Raw genomic sequence first — 14,680 nt, forward strand, 5'->3', positions numbered from 1 at the left:
GCATGAGGCAAAAGCAAGCTCTATTATGCAATGTCGTTTTAATTAGCATAACTACTACAGACATCTGGCAAAACGTTCAGACAAAGCAGAAACAAAGACAGCACATCAACAAATACTTGTTGCTCCAGAATCAAGATTAATGTCAATTTAGGGATATGAAGATGGAATACATTTCCTTGACTTTAATTAGTTCTAGTCTTTGTACATTTTTTTGAAGTTGTTTTGAACGTACTCTTCCTCTAGTTTTTAAAATAACTGGTTTAAAATTCTCTCTTTACAGGAACCTAGAACAATTTTAAAAAAATTGACAAAAAGTCAATACACATCAGTTATGTACAATATCTAAAAGCAGAAAGTGATGCACAGTGGCAGGATTTCAACAATTTATTGGATTTTAAGATTAAAATTCAATCATCAACCAATTATTCATCTGGTTTGAAAAAGGCAGCTGTAATGAATAATAAACTTCACATGCCTGGATCATCAAGTGAGGAAATAAAATGTTCTTTGGAGCGTGTTTGCTCATGAACTAGAAAAGAAGTTTTTTTTTGTTTTGTTTTTAAAGAAAGGATGGGATGCCAATACGAACATATAACTAAACCAATGGAGCTGTATATACCATTTATGGTATGGTAGTTGAGGTAACATTAAAAGTTTAATAAGATATTTGGAGCAAGGGCCATTTCTAAATTTTTGTGCAGTTATACATGTGTCAAGAGACCCTACATATATCTTGTGGGTCAGAGTTAAGGTTACTAGAATAAGTATGCTGTATTTTCATATATATGTCAATACTGCCATTAAGCTGAAAGTATAAACTGTAAAGGTAAAAAGTGAAAACAGAAAGAAGTTGATGGAATGAAGAAATTTCTACCTTCCTCCTGCCTCTCTGCCCAAAAAATTCTCTCACACACTCTCCCTGCGCATCAAAATTGCCAAAACACTTCCTACCCTCTTTAAAAAAAAAAAAAAAAAAATTTTTATATAGGCTCCCTCTTAGCCTCTAAGGATATGTCCACACTATAGCTGGGAGGTGTGATTCCCAGTGTAGACTTGAACTAGCTCAAAAATAGCAGTGTGGATGTTGTGGTATCAGCGGCTTGGGCTAGCCGTGCAAGTCCAAACCTGCCTGAAACCTTGGATCTGAGCTTGGGTGGCTAGCCCAAGCCACTGCTGCGACATCCATGCTGCAGTTTTTAGCATTCTAGCTCAAATCTGTCTACCTTCACTGGGAATCGCATCTCCAAGTTGCAGTGCAGACATACCCCAAAAGTCCACACACATACAACTCAATCGCCCCTAATTAATATCTGCAGCTTTCCCTGGTTCTCTCTCTGCTCCAGCAACAACTCACACATACGTGCTGCTTCCTCTCCCCCACTGTCTTGCATAGGTAAATCCTCCTTCCGCCCACACACACTCCCTCTCTAACCTTCCCAAGGCTCCCTCACCCATCTTTCTGTCCTCCACAGAATCTCCCTCATGTTTTGTCCCCTGCCAACATTCTCTCCTTTCTCCAAACTCTTTCCCTTTTCATTCTCCTTTAGCTTTGTTTTTAATTACACAAACACATGTTTTTCTACAAAGACCCATGCCTCATTCAGTGCAGCATGGTCAGTGAATGAAGCAGAGGGTTACAAGAGAAAAAATGGTGTATTCTTTTGAATTTTAAAGGCATGAATTTGGGATCCAGGAAAGACTGGATTCTATTCCTGGATCTGCTACAGACTTCCCATTATCATAGTTCATATACACAAGAGGGCAGAAATAAGGTTACACAGGCAACCTTAAATCTAGCATTTCCTAACTTCTGAATGCTTCTTTTTGCAACCTTAATGTTTTTGCAATAGGTTATGTTAGCAGATCATTGACAGCCTTTTTAACAGATAAGGATTGGGGTTTGTTTAAATGGTAATGCTGTTATGTATTTTGCAAAAGGCCAATATTAATTAATCTACATTACAAAGGAAACCACGCCACAAAACTTGGTTAACTTTTACATAAAGAGGAAGTTCTCAATTCACTTGGAGTAAAATCCTGATATTTGTGGAGTCTGAAGCTCCAGTGGCCAGGCACTTTCTCCTGAAAATATTCCCTGACACACCCCTGATCCCGGTAATATAAAATTATTTTAATTCAGGTGTTCCTCAGGGCACCTTTGCTGGCACGCCTTCTAAGTACAAAGAAGAGGAGTACCTCTCCTACAAACAACAGATCTGTGGTAGTAGGATTCTTTTACTGCATGCTTTTAGAAGGCATGTTCTGTCTCAAGGACCTTATCATATCCATAGAAATGGGTTTTTTCTCCCGTCCTGTGCACCTCCTAAGGTGCATCCCACTGCAGAAAATTATGCTTCCAATACGAAGTTTTCCACGTCAATCCAATTTATGGAGGCTTGAATGTTTACAATTCCTTCCTTAAAAAGGGACTAGACATGAACATTTTTAAAGGCCACCGAAAAGAAAATATTACCCATGATATTATAAAAGCCCTGATATAATATTAATGAGGTATCTAATATTTTGCTTTAACTATTTCTTTTAAAACTAATCTATGCAAAATATTTTAAGATTATACCTCACCTGAAAAACTGTTAAAACGAAGTCATTTGTAAAAGAGAGGTATTGAAGGGGGGAAAAAGCTGGACATTCTAATAAAAGGAATGCAAGTTTATAAAAGCATATTCTATGTTTATATTAATTGTTGATTGCGTAATTTATCTGCAAATCACTTTTAGCAGGGAGTTGTGTAATTTTAGTTGAGAACATTTTTTTCTGGGTGTACAAAAAGTTTAAAGATAGTTAAGCCGAAAAAATATGGAGGTACTACTGATGACTACATAACAATGCTATCAGCTGATTAACAAAAGCGATGGAAATTGAAATAGCAGCTTCTAAAGCATCTGTGTCTTTCTACAGTTTTTCTATATTCTGCAAAATATCAACTAACCCCTTAATCTCCATCTCCAAGACTCACCTGTGATATACACAACATCAAGGGTATACATATCAGCAAAGCTCTGTATTTATTCTGTGCTGCAGTTATGTATTGAATTGACTTGTGACTTGACAAGCTTCTTTGGGGCAGGGGCTTTGTTGTTTGAGACATTATGCTTTACATGGCACTATGTAGAGCAACCACTATTAAAAATGTAAAGCTATAGAGTCTAGGTAAAATCAGCCTTATTGTAGTTATTTGTGGCACTCCTATATTTGCAATATGGAATACAGTATGAAAACAGTGCTATTAATAGAGTGGTGATAATCAAGTATTTAAACTAAGGACCACAGTACTATAAATACAATAAGCCTCACTTTGGTAGTCCAGCATTTTTAGTTGATGAAGTAACATACAGCCTAAAGCACATAAGGTATATGCATATACTGTCTAATAAATGGAGTTGCCACTGCAAGAATACTGTAATGTAAACAGGATTTATCAGATACTTCCTGATTGACTAGCTTTTTAAAACTGGTTGCTTACTTATCTTGGTTATATTTTGCATTATTGTTCAATACATACTTTAAAACAACTGGCTATTAATACTTTTGGTGGGCGAGGCTTTTTTTCTTTTTTAAAATACTGGTTTGCAGTGTCTATGCTATATTTGCTGGAACTAAAAATAAGAAAGGTGTACTTTTGTATGTTCATACGGATACATACCTATAACAACCGTGGAAGATTAGCTACCAAACTGTAAACTGGAACTGAGTCTCATGAATCCATTTTACTGGTTTTGTTTTGGGTTTAAAGCTTGGCACACTAATGGCAAACTCCAGTTTTATCTGTTTTAAATGTCTCAAATGAATAAGAATTATACTCATGTGGGATATTTCAAAAGTGCTTAGAAAGGATGGGAGTTTAGAAAATATATATCAAAGCTCTTTATCTTGCAAATGTACCACTTTGAGTTGTTGCATATTTACATTAAATAAACTAAGCAGCCTGATCAGTCCATGAATGAGAGGCCTCCAAGGAAAACACATGCATAAGAAATGGTGATTCAGGAGATACTTCTTGTACTAAGTCAGTACTCTCCCAGTTCCTTAGGGAGCACATTTGTGATCTTTTAGATAAGATGCAAAATGAAGTTCTTAATCACTTGTGGTCATTTGTTAGCCCTATTCTAGTTTGGGCAAAATACATTTGGTCTACATCAAATTCCTCTGAAAGCTTTATTTAAATAGAGTAGTCCTAACTTTGTCCCAAAGCATAGTAAAGTTTTGCTGTTATCTACCCTGAACAAGGCTGTATTTCAGTGAAAGAGATCTGTATATCCAGTTTGCAAAGCTCTTTGGATAAGAAGTTATGATTATATGTAGTATATACAAAATGTCAATCTATTATTAATGATCTCAGTAAATCGCAACACTGGGGGAAATCTGAAACAAAATTGGTATTTTTTTTTAAAAGGTCAAGTTAAATGAGAGGGAAGGCCTTTGGAAAGGGAGGGGTAAAAACAACAAAAGCATGTTGGGGCTGCCATCTTGAGGGCTTTAGAGGAAAACCTGGCCACACTGTAACAGTTTGCAACTCAATATACTGCTTATAGATGACAACACTGAGTCTGAACTAGAGCTGGGAAAAAATTTCAGTGAATAGTTTATTTGCTGATAAATGCAGTTTTGGGTGACTTGAAACTATTTGTGTTAAGTTTGTCAAAAGTAGTTTTGACTGAAACAAAAATTTGACATGTTCTGTTCGGTAATACTGAAATTAAATGGTTTGTTTCAACATTACCATAACATTCGTGGGCTGGTGTCACAAAAGTGCCAGAGGTGGTGATCTCAGCAGGTTCAATTACCCCTCTATCTGCTGTGGAGAAGGGATCTGAACATGGATCTCCCATGCTGCAAGAGAGGTGCCCTGAACATCAGGAAATGGGATATCTTGATGTGAGTTTCAATCTATTTTGCTGAAGCTGGTCCATGATATATAAAGAAAAACACGGTCGTTGGAGTAAGGACTTGAACTTGCATCTCCCACATCCTAGGTAAATGCTGTAACCACTGGGCTATAGAGTTATTCTTGCTCTCTAGCCCAATGACTATTCATTGTCATTCATAGTGGCAATTCAGTCCTTGTCTGGCTATACGGAAAGAAGGACAGGAGATACTTGATGTGGGTTTAATCTGGCTGCAACTTTATCATCAGATGTCTGGGACTACCCAGTGGATAGAAGTATACAGTGCAGGTAACCTCATGTTTATTCTGTAATTACCCAGGGGGCTTTTACCAGCTCCCCCTCTTTTTCCATCCGGGTCCCTCCAGCAAATCCACTGCCGGTACCATACCATCCACCTCCCCTCATAGGAGGATTAAGGTAGGCTATAAGAATGGGAGTCCCCAACTGTCCCCTGCTTGTTCCTTTAACAAAACACCTCATTTAAGTCCTTTTCCAAGCCATTTATCTGGTCACTGTATACCTTTCCTATGGAGTACCTGCACTGGACATCCACCCTACACTTAATGAATTGCGAGAGACAGCCTACCGCCTTTAAGGCCATGCATATACAGAGCCTTTCCTGAACCTGCTGTAGGGAAGGTGGGAAAAAAAAAAGGGGGGGGGGGGGGGGGGAAGAGAAATTCCTTCCCAACCCCCCTAAAAAAGGGCAGTTAGCGTAATACCCACAGCAGGTCCTGACCAAACCTGGAATTTTACCACCTGAAGTGGAGGGAGGGTGGGTCCTGCCTCAGCCTGCTCCATGTAAAAGGGAGGTTTGGGGCACAGAACTGCCCCTTGTAAACCTTGCATTCCCAGGGGATGAGTCTGACTACGCTGACCCTTTTGTAGCAGTTTTCATCCCCCCCAGCCTTAAAGCACTCACCTAGGATGTGGGAAACAAGTTCAAATCTCTGCTCCAATGACTATACATATATGTGTACATGTATATATAAAATACTGCACATACAGGATTTCTCTGCAATTTTGCTTCATATGTGAGAGTCTTTAGTACCAAGAGATAGGATTGAGCCCTTGGCTGGACCAATCTATGAGACAAGGCAAAAAGGGCTGCACGTTGGCAAGCTTTTTTTTTTTTTTTTTTAAACAAGGACATCATGAAAAATCTTACTGGACGGTCTCCATCTGCACTCTATGTGAACTAGAGCAAAAAGTATTTTTTTTTTTTTTTTTTTTTTTAAATAATGTGATCATTATTCCAGCATCTTATCAATAGACCCGCTCACATGGTCTGTGATACCTGGTATGATGATTGCAGGGACATCCAGAATGTTGCCAAATGAAGCAGTTTTACGATGGCCCCGTTTAGGCTTGGAATAGGCTGAAAAAATACACATACACAACACACATGCAAACAGCTACAATGGTAACAACAAATGATTAAATACATAATTCAATTCTTATATACTGTTAAACTAAAGTACATGCAAAATGTGTCACACAATAAACTGCACAGCTTTCTATTCATGCTTAAAAATAGTAAAGAAATTGTTAAAAGCAAAAGAAGAACTAGCTGTCAATACAACATAATTAGCTGTCGTTAGCAACACAAAACTCAACAGACAAAGCAGCAGGGCAATGAGGAAGGGAAAAGAGCAACTATCAGAATGGAAGACTAATACTGACTTATTCCAGTTCATCTGCAGATTACTAATAAATGTATTTCCTTAATTGTTCTAAGTTTTATAATACTTCCTCCACAGTTTTATTCTAGTCTCAGGCTAACATTATTTATAAATAAGTTTACATTTTCATGTTGGGTTCTTTCATTTTCTTTGACATCTCCTGTAAAGTGAAATCCAAGCAATGTTCAAAGGAAGCTCACTTTAATATTACAAAATTTGAAGAATTGCTTCAAGCGTTGGTAAAGTGCCCTCTGACTAAATGCTTGCTGTTTTGTAAAAATGGCCACTGCATACCAACCTAAATACTTCAGAATTAAGCATCCCATTCCTGGAACTATTGAAAACAAAACCCTCATATTTGTTAAAGTGGAATTTGTATCTATTCTAAATCACATCAAACACCATAAAACAGACTTACAAAAGTTCATTTTGCCATATGTGGTAAGAGGAAGCAGTAGTAAAATAAAGGGCTGTAGTTTAAAGATTAAATAACTACGTCCCATTTGAAACAGATTTGTGAATGCAGCTCCCAAAGGAGAACTACTCTAGCATGTTTACCTGAAAGAACTCTCAGTAACTGACATAAAAATGCCCTGCCTGATTTGTTTCTATGGCCATTCTAACAACAGATGGAACAAGATTAGGTAATTCTTAAAATACTGTGATTTATTTATTCTTGACAAAAGCCTTATCCTCACACAGCAACAAAATTTCTTTAGATCATAGTATGTTGTTCTCTGTAACATGGTTAATGAGAATAAAAAACCATTGCTTTTGCTGTTTCCAACTTAAGTCACAAAAACCTGCTTAGATTAACATAGCCTGATTTCTACCAGTTTGCCACTGCCTGAAATGAACTCTGTTCCCTTATACTTGTCCCTTTCAAATCAACTCTCTCTAGTTAGAAGAAGGAATTAAAAAAAACAAAACAGCTATAGCAAAATCTCAGAACAACGTACTTGGATATAATTACTGGCAATACTTAAAAGAATCTAGTTAAGGAAGGTAGACTAGGCTGATTCCAAACTTTTACTGGGTGGTCAAATGAGTTGCATTTGTTTTGTACCAATGAGAGACTTGACTGAGGCCCAGAATATTAAAATAAATCAGAACACCGCAGTCTATTGTTGGGTAAGGACACAAGTGCCTTGTGGTGGCTAGCCCCTTGATGAATACATATCTGAACAATCTAGGGGCGAAGGCTATCAAGAAGTAATTGCAGTCAACTAGTTATAAGAGTAATAAAACAAAAACAAAACAGTAATCCATCCTGGATTGATACTATAATGTTCAAATGAGATTAAAAACTTTTTGAGGACAGGGATTATATCATCCCACAACAGGCCTTTAGACATTACCAAAATTAAAAAAAAAATTTTTCGCCTCCTCCTTGGTTGAATAAGACAGTTTAATAGTGATGGTACACAAGAAAGTCAGAACACCCAGTATATTCCAATATGTGAAAAAAAGTGATTACTACAGATTTTCAGAGTGATGGAAAAATATTGGCCCAACTAGATAAGATATGACTAACCGCGGTAGTTATTGTGTCTGCATTCTATAAATCTAAGGATGTAGGTCAATAAAAAGGCCCATTTAAAATTATGAAAAAGTTAATAAACAGTGCAAATGGGAACTAGAAAGCAGTTTTTGCCTGCCAGGTATAATGTTTTGTTAATTTGCTTATTGGGAGAAAACATACTCACTCACTTTGCTTTCACCATAAAATTATGCATTTAATGTGGCTAGTATCCTAAACTTCATCTTACATCAATGATCCACCATGTAAATAAAGGAGCAGCTTTTGCAACCTGGCAAAATATGTGTAGCTAAAATTCTTTACAAAAACATCCAAGTTCTGCTTCTCTGGGGAGAAATCGGAGAGTTATATTTATATCTGATCTTTCCAACGACATAACTAAATTATCCGTTTGCACCTATTTTCTGTCAAAATTTGTTTTTTAATTTACTGGTGGAAATAATACTGCTTTTAAATCCACCTCCTGCATTTTAAAATAGTTTGAATGTAGTTTTGAATTAAATGTAATTCAAATAATAAAAATGACAATGGATGGAGAACAACACTCAGAAGCAAAGAGAAACTTGTATTAATGAAACAAGGCTCATACCAAAGAATCCCAAATTTACGTAATACAAACAAAATCTAAATTTAGCCATTTTAAAGGCAATCAAATATAATCTTTTCTGTAATCTCAAACTACACAAATTTTTAAAAAAAATTCCTCTCAGATTTGAGTGCACAAAGGTGAAAGGAGCTGGTGTCTTTGTATCTAGATTTGGCAGGATTTGATTTAAATTGATTGAGGTCAGTACATGTTGATCACAGCTGTTACTGATGGATATTTTTTCCCTCAGTTTTAGTGTAATTGCTGGCCCAAGCGCAGCTTCTCCTCCACACTTTGTGCTTGCAGGAATTGACGTCAGTGGCTCTACAGCAGCACAGAGACCTTGCTGCAGCCCTGCTGTCATGGGAGGAAGTGAGTGGGGTAGAGATGCAGAGGGCTCCCCTCCATGATGTGGGGCCAGTGACACTGGATCCCTGCAGGCTGTGGTGCATGTGGGGCAGAGTGAAGACCCCCATGGCCAGGACTGCAAGGAGGAAGAGGACAAGCCCCTAGCCAGGCAGGAAGCTATCCCACTGCTGAATGTCTGTCCTTAGGTAGGAGCCATTTGGCAGTGGGGTAGGGTCCCTCAGGAGAGCCTCCTCCCGACAGTCCTGGTGAGGGGCTCTCTGTTTTGCCTGGCTAGGACCACAACTTTCCTTGCACCTGCAAGGATTGGGTGTCACCGGCCCTTCAGCAATGCAGGGAGCCCTCTGCCGCCCTACTATCACAGCCATGCTCTTTCACCAGCTGGGAGTGCAAGGGGTCTCTGCTCAGCCTCACCAGGACTGTAGCCTTCCCTGCACCTTATGCCTGCAGAGACTGGGTGTCACCTGCTCCACAGCCGTGCTGGGAGTCCTCTGCAGCTTGGCCCGCTTGACCTGGCTCACTCATCCACCAGCCAGGAGCACAAGGGCTATTGCTGGGCGAGAGCTTATCAGCACTGGTGTGGCCTCCCTGACAACTGGAGAGGCTTGTCTTCTTCCTCAGAGCCCTGTCCTGGTGGAGCAGAGACCCATGGCCAGGACCACAGCCTCATCTGCACCATGCACTACAGTGTCTTGGGCCCCTTGGCCTTGCAGGGAGTCCCCTGCAATTCTACTTCCAGCACTGCCCTAACTCCAACCCATCCTTAATTTCCTGCAGTTGTATAACTAAATATAGTTAAAATAGAATAAAAAATAATTTTAAAAGAAGTACAATTGTCAAAATTACAAAAAAATAATAAATATTCTACCAAGCCTATTCATAGAAATTCTTAAAAAATAACAGATAAATTAATAATAATGAATCCATGCCCAGTTAAGAGTTACCTCACAGGGCTCATCTTATTAAAAGTAGCTCCTTTCACCTTTCTCCCCTCAAACTTTATTATTTATTTTTACCCGCTGTACCAGTAATTCTTGCTTCTATTTCAGACATATCAGCACTCATCCTCTTGCCTTCTCCTGAAACAAGAGTTGACTGTGGTCGCCCACGAACATCTGATAAGCTTTCCACGCTGCTCCCGCGAGATGGAGGTAAACTCAAACGGCCAGGGTCACCCTGTTAAAACAGTGTTACATTTTCAATAGGGCTGTCAAGTAATTAAAAAAAATTGTGTTAATCGTACTGTTAAACAATAGAATACATATAACAAAATATTTTTAGATGTTTTTTACATTTTCAAATATGTTGATTTCAGTTACAGTACAGAATAAAAGTGTACAGTGCTCACTTTATATTATTTTTATTACAAATATTTGCACTGTAAAAATGATAAGAAATATTTTTCAATTCACCTAGTACTATAGTGCAATCTGTCATGAAAGTTGAAATTAAAAATGTAGAATTACGCACAAAAAATAACTGCATTAAAAAATAAAACCATGTAAAACTTCAGAATTTACAAGTCCACTCAGTCCTACTATTTGTTCAGCCAATCCTTTAGACAAACAAGCTTATTTACATAAAATGACAAAATTAGACAGATCAAGGCACAAAACGAGATCAAACTAGCTAGAGACATACAGGGTAACAAGGAAACATTCTACAAGTACATTAAAAGCAAGAGGAAGACCAAGGACAAAGTAGGCCCGCTACTCAATGAGGGGGGAAATAACAACAGAAAATGTGGAAATGGCAGAGGTGCTTAATGACGACTTTGTTTCAGTTTTCACCAAGAAGGTTGGTGGTGAGTGGATGTCTAACCTAGTGAATGTCAATGAAAAAGAGGCAAGATCAGAGGCTAAAATAGGAAAAGAACAAAGTAAAAATTACTTAAACAAGTTAGATGTCTTCAAGTCACCAAGGCCTGATGAAATCCCTCCTAGAATACTCAAGGAGTTGACTGGGGAAATACCTGAGCCATTAGCAATTCTCTTTGAAAAGTCATGGAAGACGGGAGAGATTCCAAAAGACTGGAAAAGGGCAAATACAGTGCCAATCTATAAAAAGGGAAATAAGGACAACCCACGGAATTACAAACCAGTCAGCTTAACTTCTGTATCCAGAAAGATAATGGAGCAAATTAAGCAATTTGCAAACATCTAGAAGATAATAAGGTGAAAAGTAACAGTCATCATGGATTTGTCAAAAACAAATCACACCAAACCAAGCTGATAGATTTCTTAGACAGGCTTGTGGATGGGGGGAAGCGGTAGACGTGATATATCTTGACTTCAGTAAAGCTTTTGATACTACCTCGTATGACGTTCTCATAAACAAACGAGGGAAATGTAACATAGATGGAGCTACTATAAGGTGGGTGCAAAACCATTCCCAGAGAGTATCTATCAGTGGTTCGCAGTCATGCTGGAAGGGTATAACGAGAGGGGTCCAGCAGGGATCAGTTCTGGGTCCAGTTCTATTCAATATTTAGATAATGGCATGGAGTAGACTTATAAAGTTTGCAGATGATACCAAGCTGGGAGGAGTTGCAAATGCTTTGGAGGTTAGAATTAAATTTCAAAATGATCTGGACAAACTGGAGAAATGATCTGAAGTAAACAGGATGAAATTTAATAAGGATAAATGCAAAGAACTCCATTTAGGAAGGAACAATCAGTTGCACACATACAAAATGGGAAATAACTGCCTAGGAAGGAGTACTGTGGAGAGAGATCTGGGGGTCATAGTGGTTCATAAGCTAAAAATGAGTCAACAGTGTAACACTGTTGCAAAACAACCAACCAACCAACCGACATTCTCGGATGTCTTAGCAGGAGTGTTGTAAGAAAGACATGAGAAGTAATTCTTCGGCTCTATTCCACACTGATTAGGCCTCAACTACAGTACTGTGTCCAGTTGTGCGTGCCACATTTCAGGAAAGATGTGGACAAACTGGAGAGTCCAGAGAAAAGTGACAAAAATTATTAAAGGATCTAGAAAACAAGACCTGTGAGGGAAGACTGAAAAAATCGGGTTTGTTTAGTCTGGAAAAGAGAAGACAGAGGGGACATAACAATCTTCAAGTATGTAAAGGGTTGTTACAAAAAGGAGGAAGAAAAATTGTTTTCCTTAACCTCCAAGGATAGGACAAGCAGCAATGGGTTTAAATTGCAGCAAAGGAGGTTTAGGCTGGACATTAGGAAAAACTTCCTGTCAGGGTGGTTAAATACTGGAATAAATTGCCTAGGGAGGTTGTGGAGTCTCCATCATTGGAGATTTTTAAGAGCAGGTTAGACAAACTCCTGTCAGGAATGGTCTAGATAATACTTAGTCGTGCCATGAGTGCAGGGGACTGGACTAGATGACCTCGAGGTCACTTCCAGTTCTATGATTCTATTCTATGATTCACAGGAGATAATGGTACCCGCTTTTTGTTGACTGAAAGTGAGAACAGGCATTCATATGGCACCATTGCATCCGGCATCGCAAGATATGTGTGTGTTAGATGTGCTAAACATCCATATGTCCCTTTATGTGTCAACCACTATACCACAGGACATGCGTCCATGCTGATGACAGGTTCTGCTCGATAAAGATCCAAAGCGGTGCAGATCGATGCATGTTCATTTTCATCATCTGAGTCAGATGCTAGCAGCAGAAATTTTTTTGGAGGGGGTTCAGGCTCTGTAGTTTCTGCATCGGAGTATTACTCTTTTAAGACTTCTGAAAGCGTGCTCCCTATCTCATCCCTCTCAGATTTTGGAAGGCCCTTCAGATTCTTAAACCTTGGGTTGAGTGCTGTAGCTATCTTTAGAAATCTCACATTGGTACCCTCTTTGCCCTTTGGAGTGAAAGTGTTCTTAAAAACGAACACACAACTAACTGCTATAACACGAAATATATGGCAGGATGTAGGTAAAACAGAGCAGGAGACATACAATTCTCTCCCAAGGAATTCAGTCACAAATTTAAACAACATTTTTTCATCAGCATAGAAGCATGTCCTCTGGAATGGTGGTTGAAGCACAAAGGAACATCCGTACGAATGTTTAGCATATCTGGCACATAAATACTTTGCAATCCAGGTTACAAAAGTGCTACACACATGCCTGTTCTCACTTTCAGGTGACATTGTTAATAAGAAGCAGGCAGCATTATCTCCCATAAACGTAAAGAAACTTGTTTGTCCTAGTGATTGGCTCAACAAAAAGAAGTAGGACTGAGTGGACTTGTAGGTTTTAAAGTTTTACATAGTTTTGTTTTTGAGTGCAGTTATGTAACAAAAAAGTCTACATTTGTAAGTTGCACTTTCACAGTAAAGAGACTGCGCTACAGAACTTGTATGAGATGAACTGAAAAATACAATTTCTTTTATCATTTTTACAGTGCAAATATTTGTAATAAAAATATAAAAAGTGAGCACTGTACACTTTGTATTCTGTATTGTAACTGAAAACACTATTTGAAAATATAGAAAACCATCCAAAATATTTAATAAATATCAATAGGTATTTTGTTGTTTAACAGTGTGATTAAAACTGTAATTAATCATGACTGATTTTTTTTTAAAAATCAAGATTAATTTTGAGTTAATTGAGTTAACTGTGATCAACAGCCCTAATTTTAAAATAAATGTTTCTCCAGAAGACTTAACAAGTGACTTCTGAGCTTACACCTCTATTCAGAAATAAGCAGTTATGAACAGTGATAAGAGAAATATCCCCAGTATATATCTGTAGATAATACTTATACTGTGGTATTTTTAATTAAATTGTATAACCAATAATTATAGTATACACAGACAGCACCATATATGTTGCGATTTTGAAAAGCACTCAGCATTGGCCTAACACTGCTCTCACTAAAGTCTTCTGATTGAAGATTTACAGAAGAACTTCAAAGTTACAAACAGCAGAGTTATGAACTGACCAGTTGACCAGACACTTCATTTGGAACAGGAAATACAGAATCAGGCAGGAACAGACACAAAAACGCAAATACAGTTCTGCATTAAATGTAAACTACTAAAAAAAGGGAAAGCAGCATTTTTGTTCTGCATAGTAAAATTCCAAAGCTGTACTTACTCAATGTTCAGTTGTAAAGTTTTGAAAGACCAACTATAACATTTTGTTCAGTTACAAACATTTCAGTTACAAACAACCTCCCTTCCTGAGGTGTTTGTAACTCTGAGGTTGTACTGTAGCTCTATTTTTCCATCCTAATATAAAAACTGTGGATATATTTTCATTATTCAAATACATCTACTTTTTTTTTTTTTTGGACTCATACCAATCTCTTAGGCCTGGTCTACACTATGCATTTAAACCGATTTTAGCAGCGTTAAACCGATTTAACGCTCTACCCGTCCACACGACGAGGCCCTTTATATCGATATAAAGGGCTCTTTAAATCGGTTTCTGTACTCCTCCCCAACGAGAGGAGTAGCGCTAAAAATCGGTATTACCATATCGGATTAGGGTTAGTGTAGCCGCAAATCGACGGAATTGGCCTCCGGGCGGTATCCCACAGTGCACCACTGTGACCGCTCTGGACAGCGATCCGAACTCGGATGCACTGCCCAGGTAAACAGGAAAAGCCC

General features: G+C 38.2%; 1 protein-coding gene and 1 long non-coding RNA gene across 8 annotated transcripts in view; one reads left to right on the plus strand and one right to left on the minus strand.

Annotated features, from left to right (window-relative positions):
• The window catches only part of LOC142046567 (uncharacterized), a 1,033,250-nt gene that overhangs the window by 992,427 nt on the left and 26,143 nt on the right, over positions 1-14,680 (plus strand). The window lies entirely within an intron of this gene.
• The window catches only part of MAP3K7 (mitogen-activated protein kinase kinase kinase 7), a 76,003-nt gene that overhangs the window by 20,331 nt on the left and 40,992 nt on the right, over positions 1-14,680 (minus strand). For 2 of the 7 annotated variants that reach the window (XM_032772651.2, XM_032772650.2), the window contains exons 11-12: positions 10,098-10,257; positions 6,205-6,285 (exon numbers count right to left, since the gene is read on the minus strand). In XM_032772651.2, the coding sequence (XP_032628542.1) occupies positions 6,205-6,285; positions 10,098-10,257 (241 nt within the window). The remainder of the gene's footprint in view (positions 1-6,204; positions 6,286-10,097; positions 10,258-14,680) is intronic. The other 5 variants (XM_032772656.2, XM_032772655.2, XM_032772654.2 and 2 more) reach the window with 3 other exon arrangements.

Source organism: Chelonoidis abingdonii, chromosome 3 (genome assembly GCF_003597395.2).
Source record: "Chelonoidis abingdonii isolate Lonesome George chromosome 3, CheloAbing_2.0, whole genome shotgun sequence".
Taxonomy (NCBI): Eukaryota; Metazoa; Chordata; order Testudines; family Testudinidae; genus Chelonoidis; species Chelonoidis abingdonii.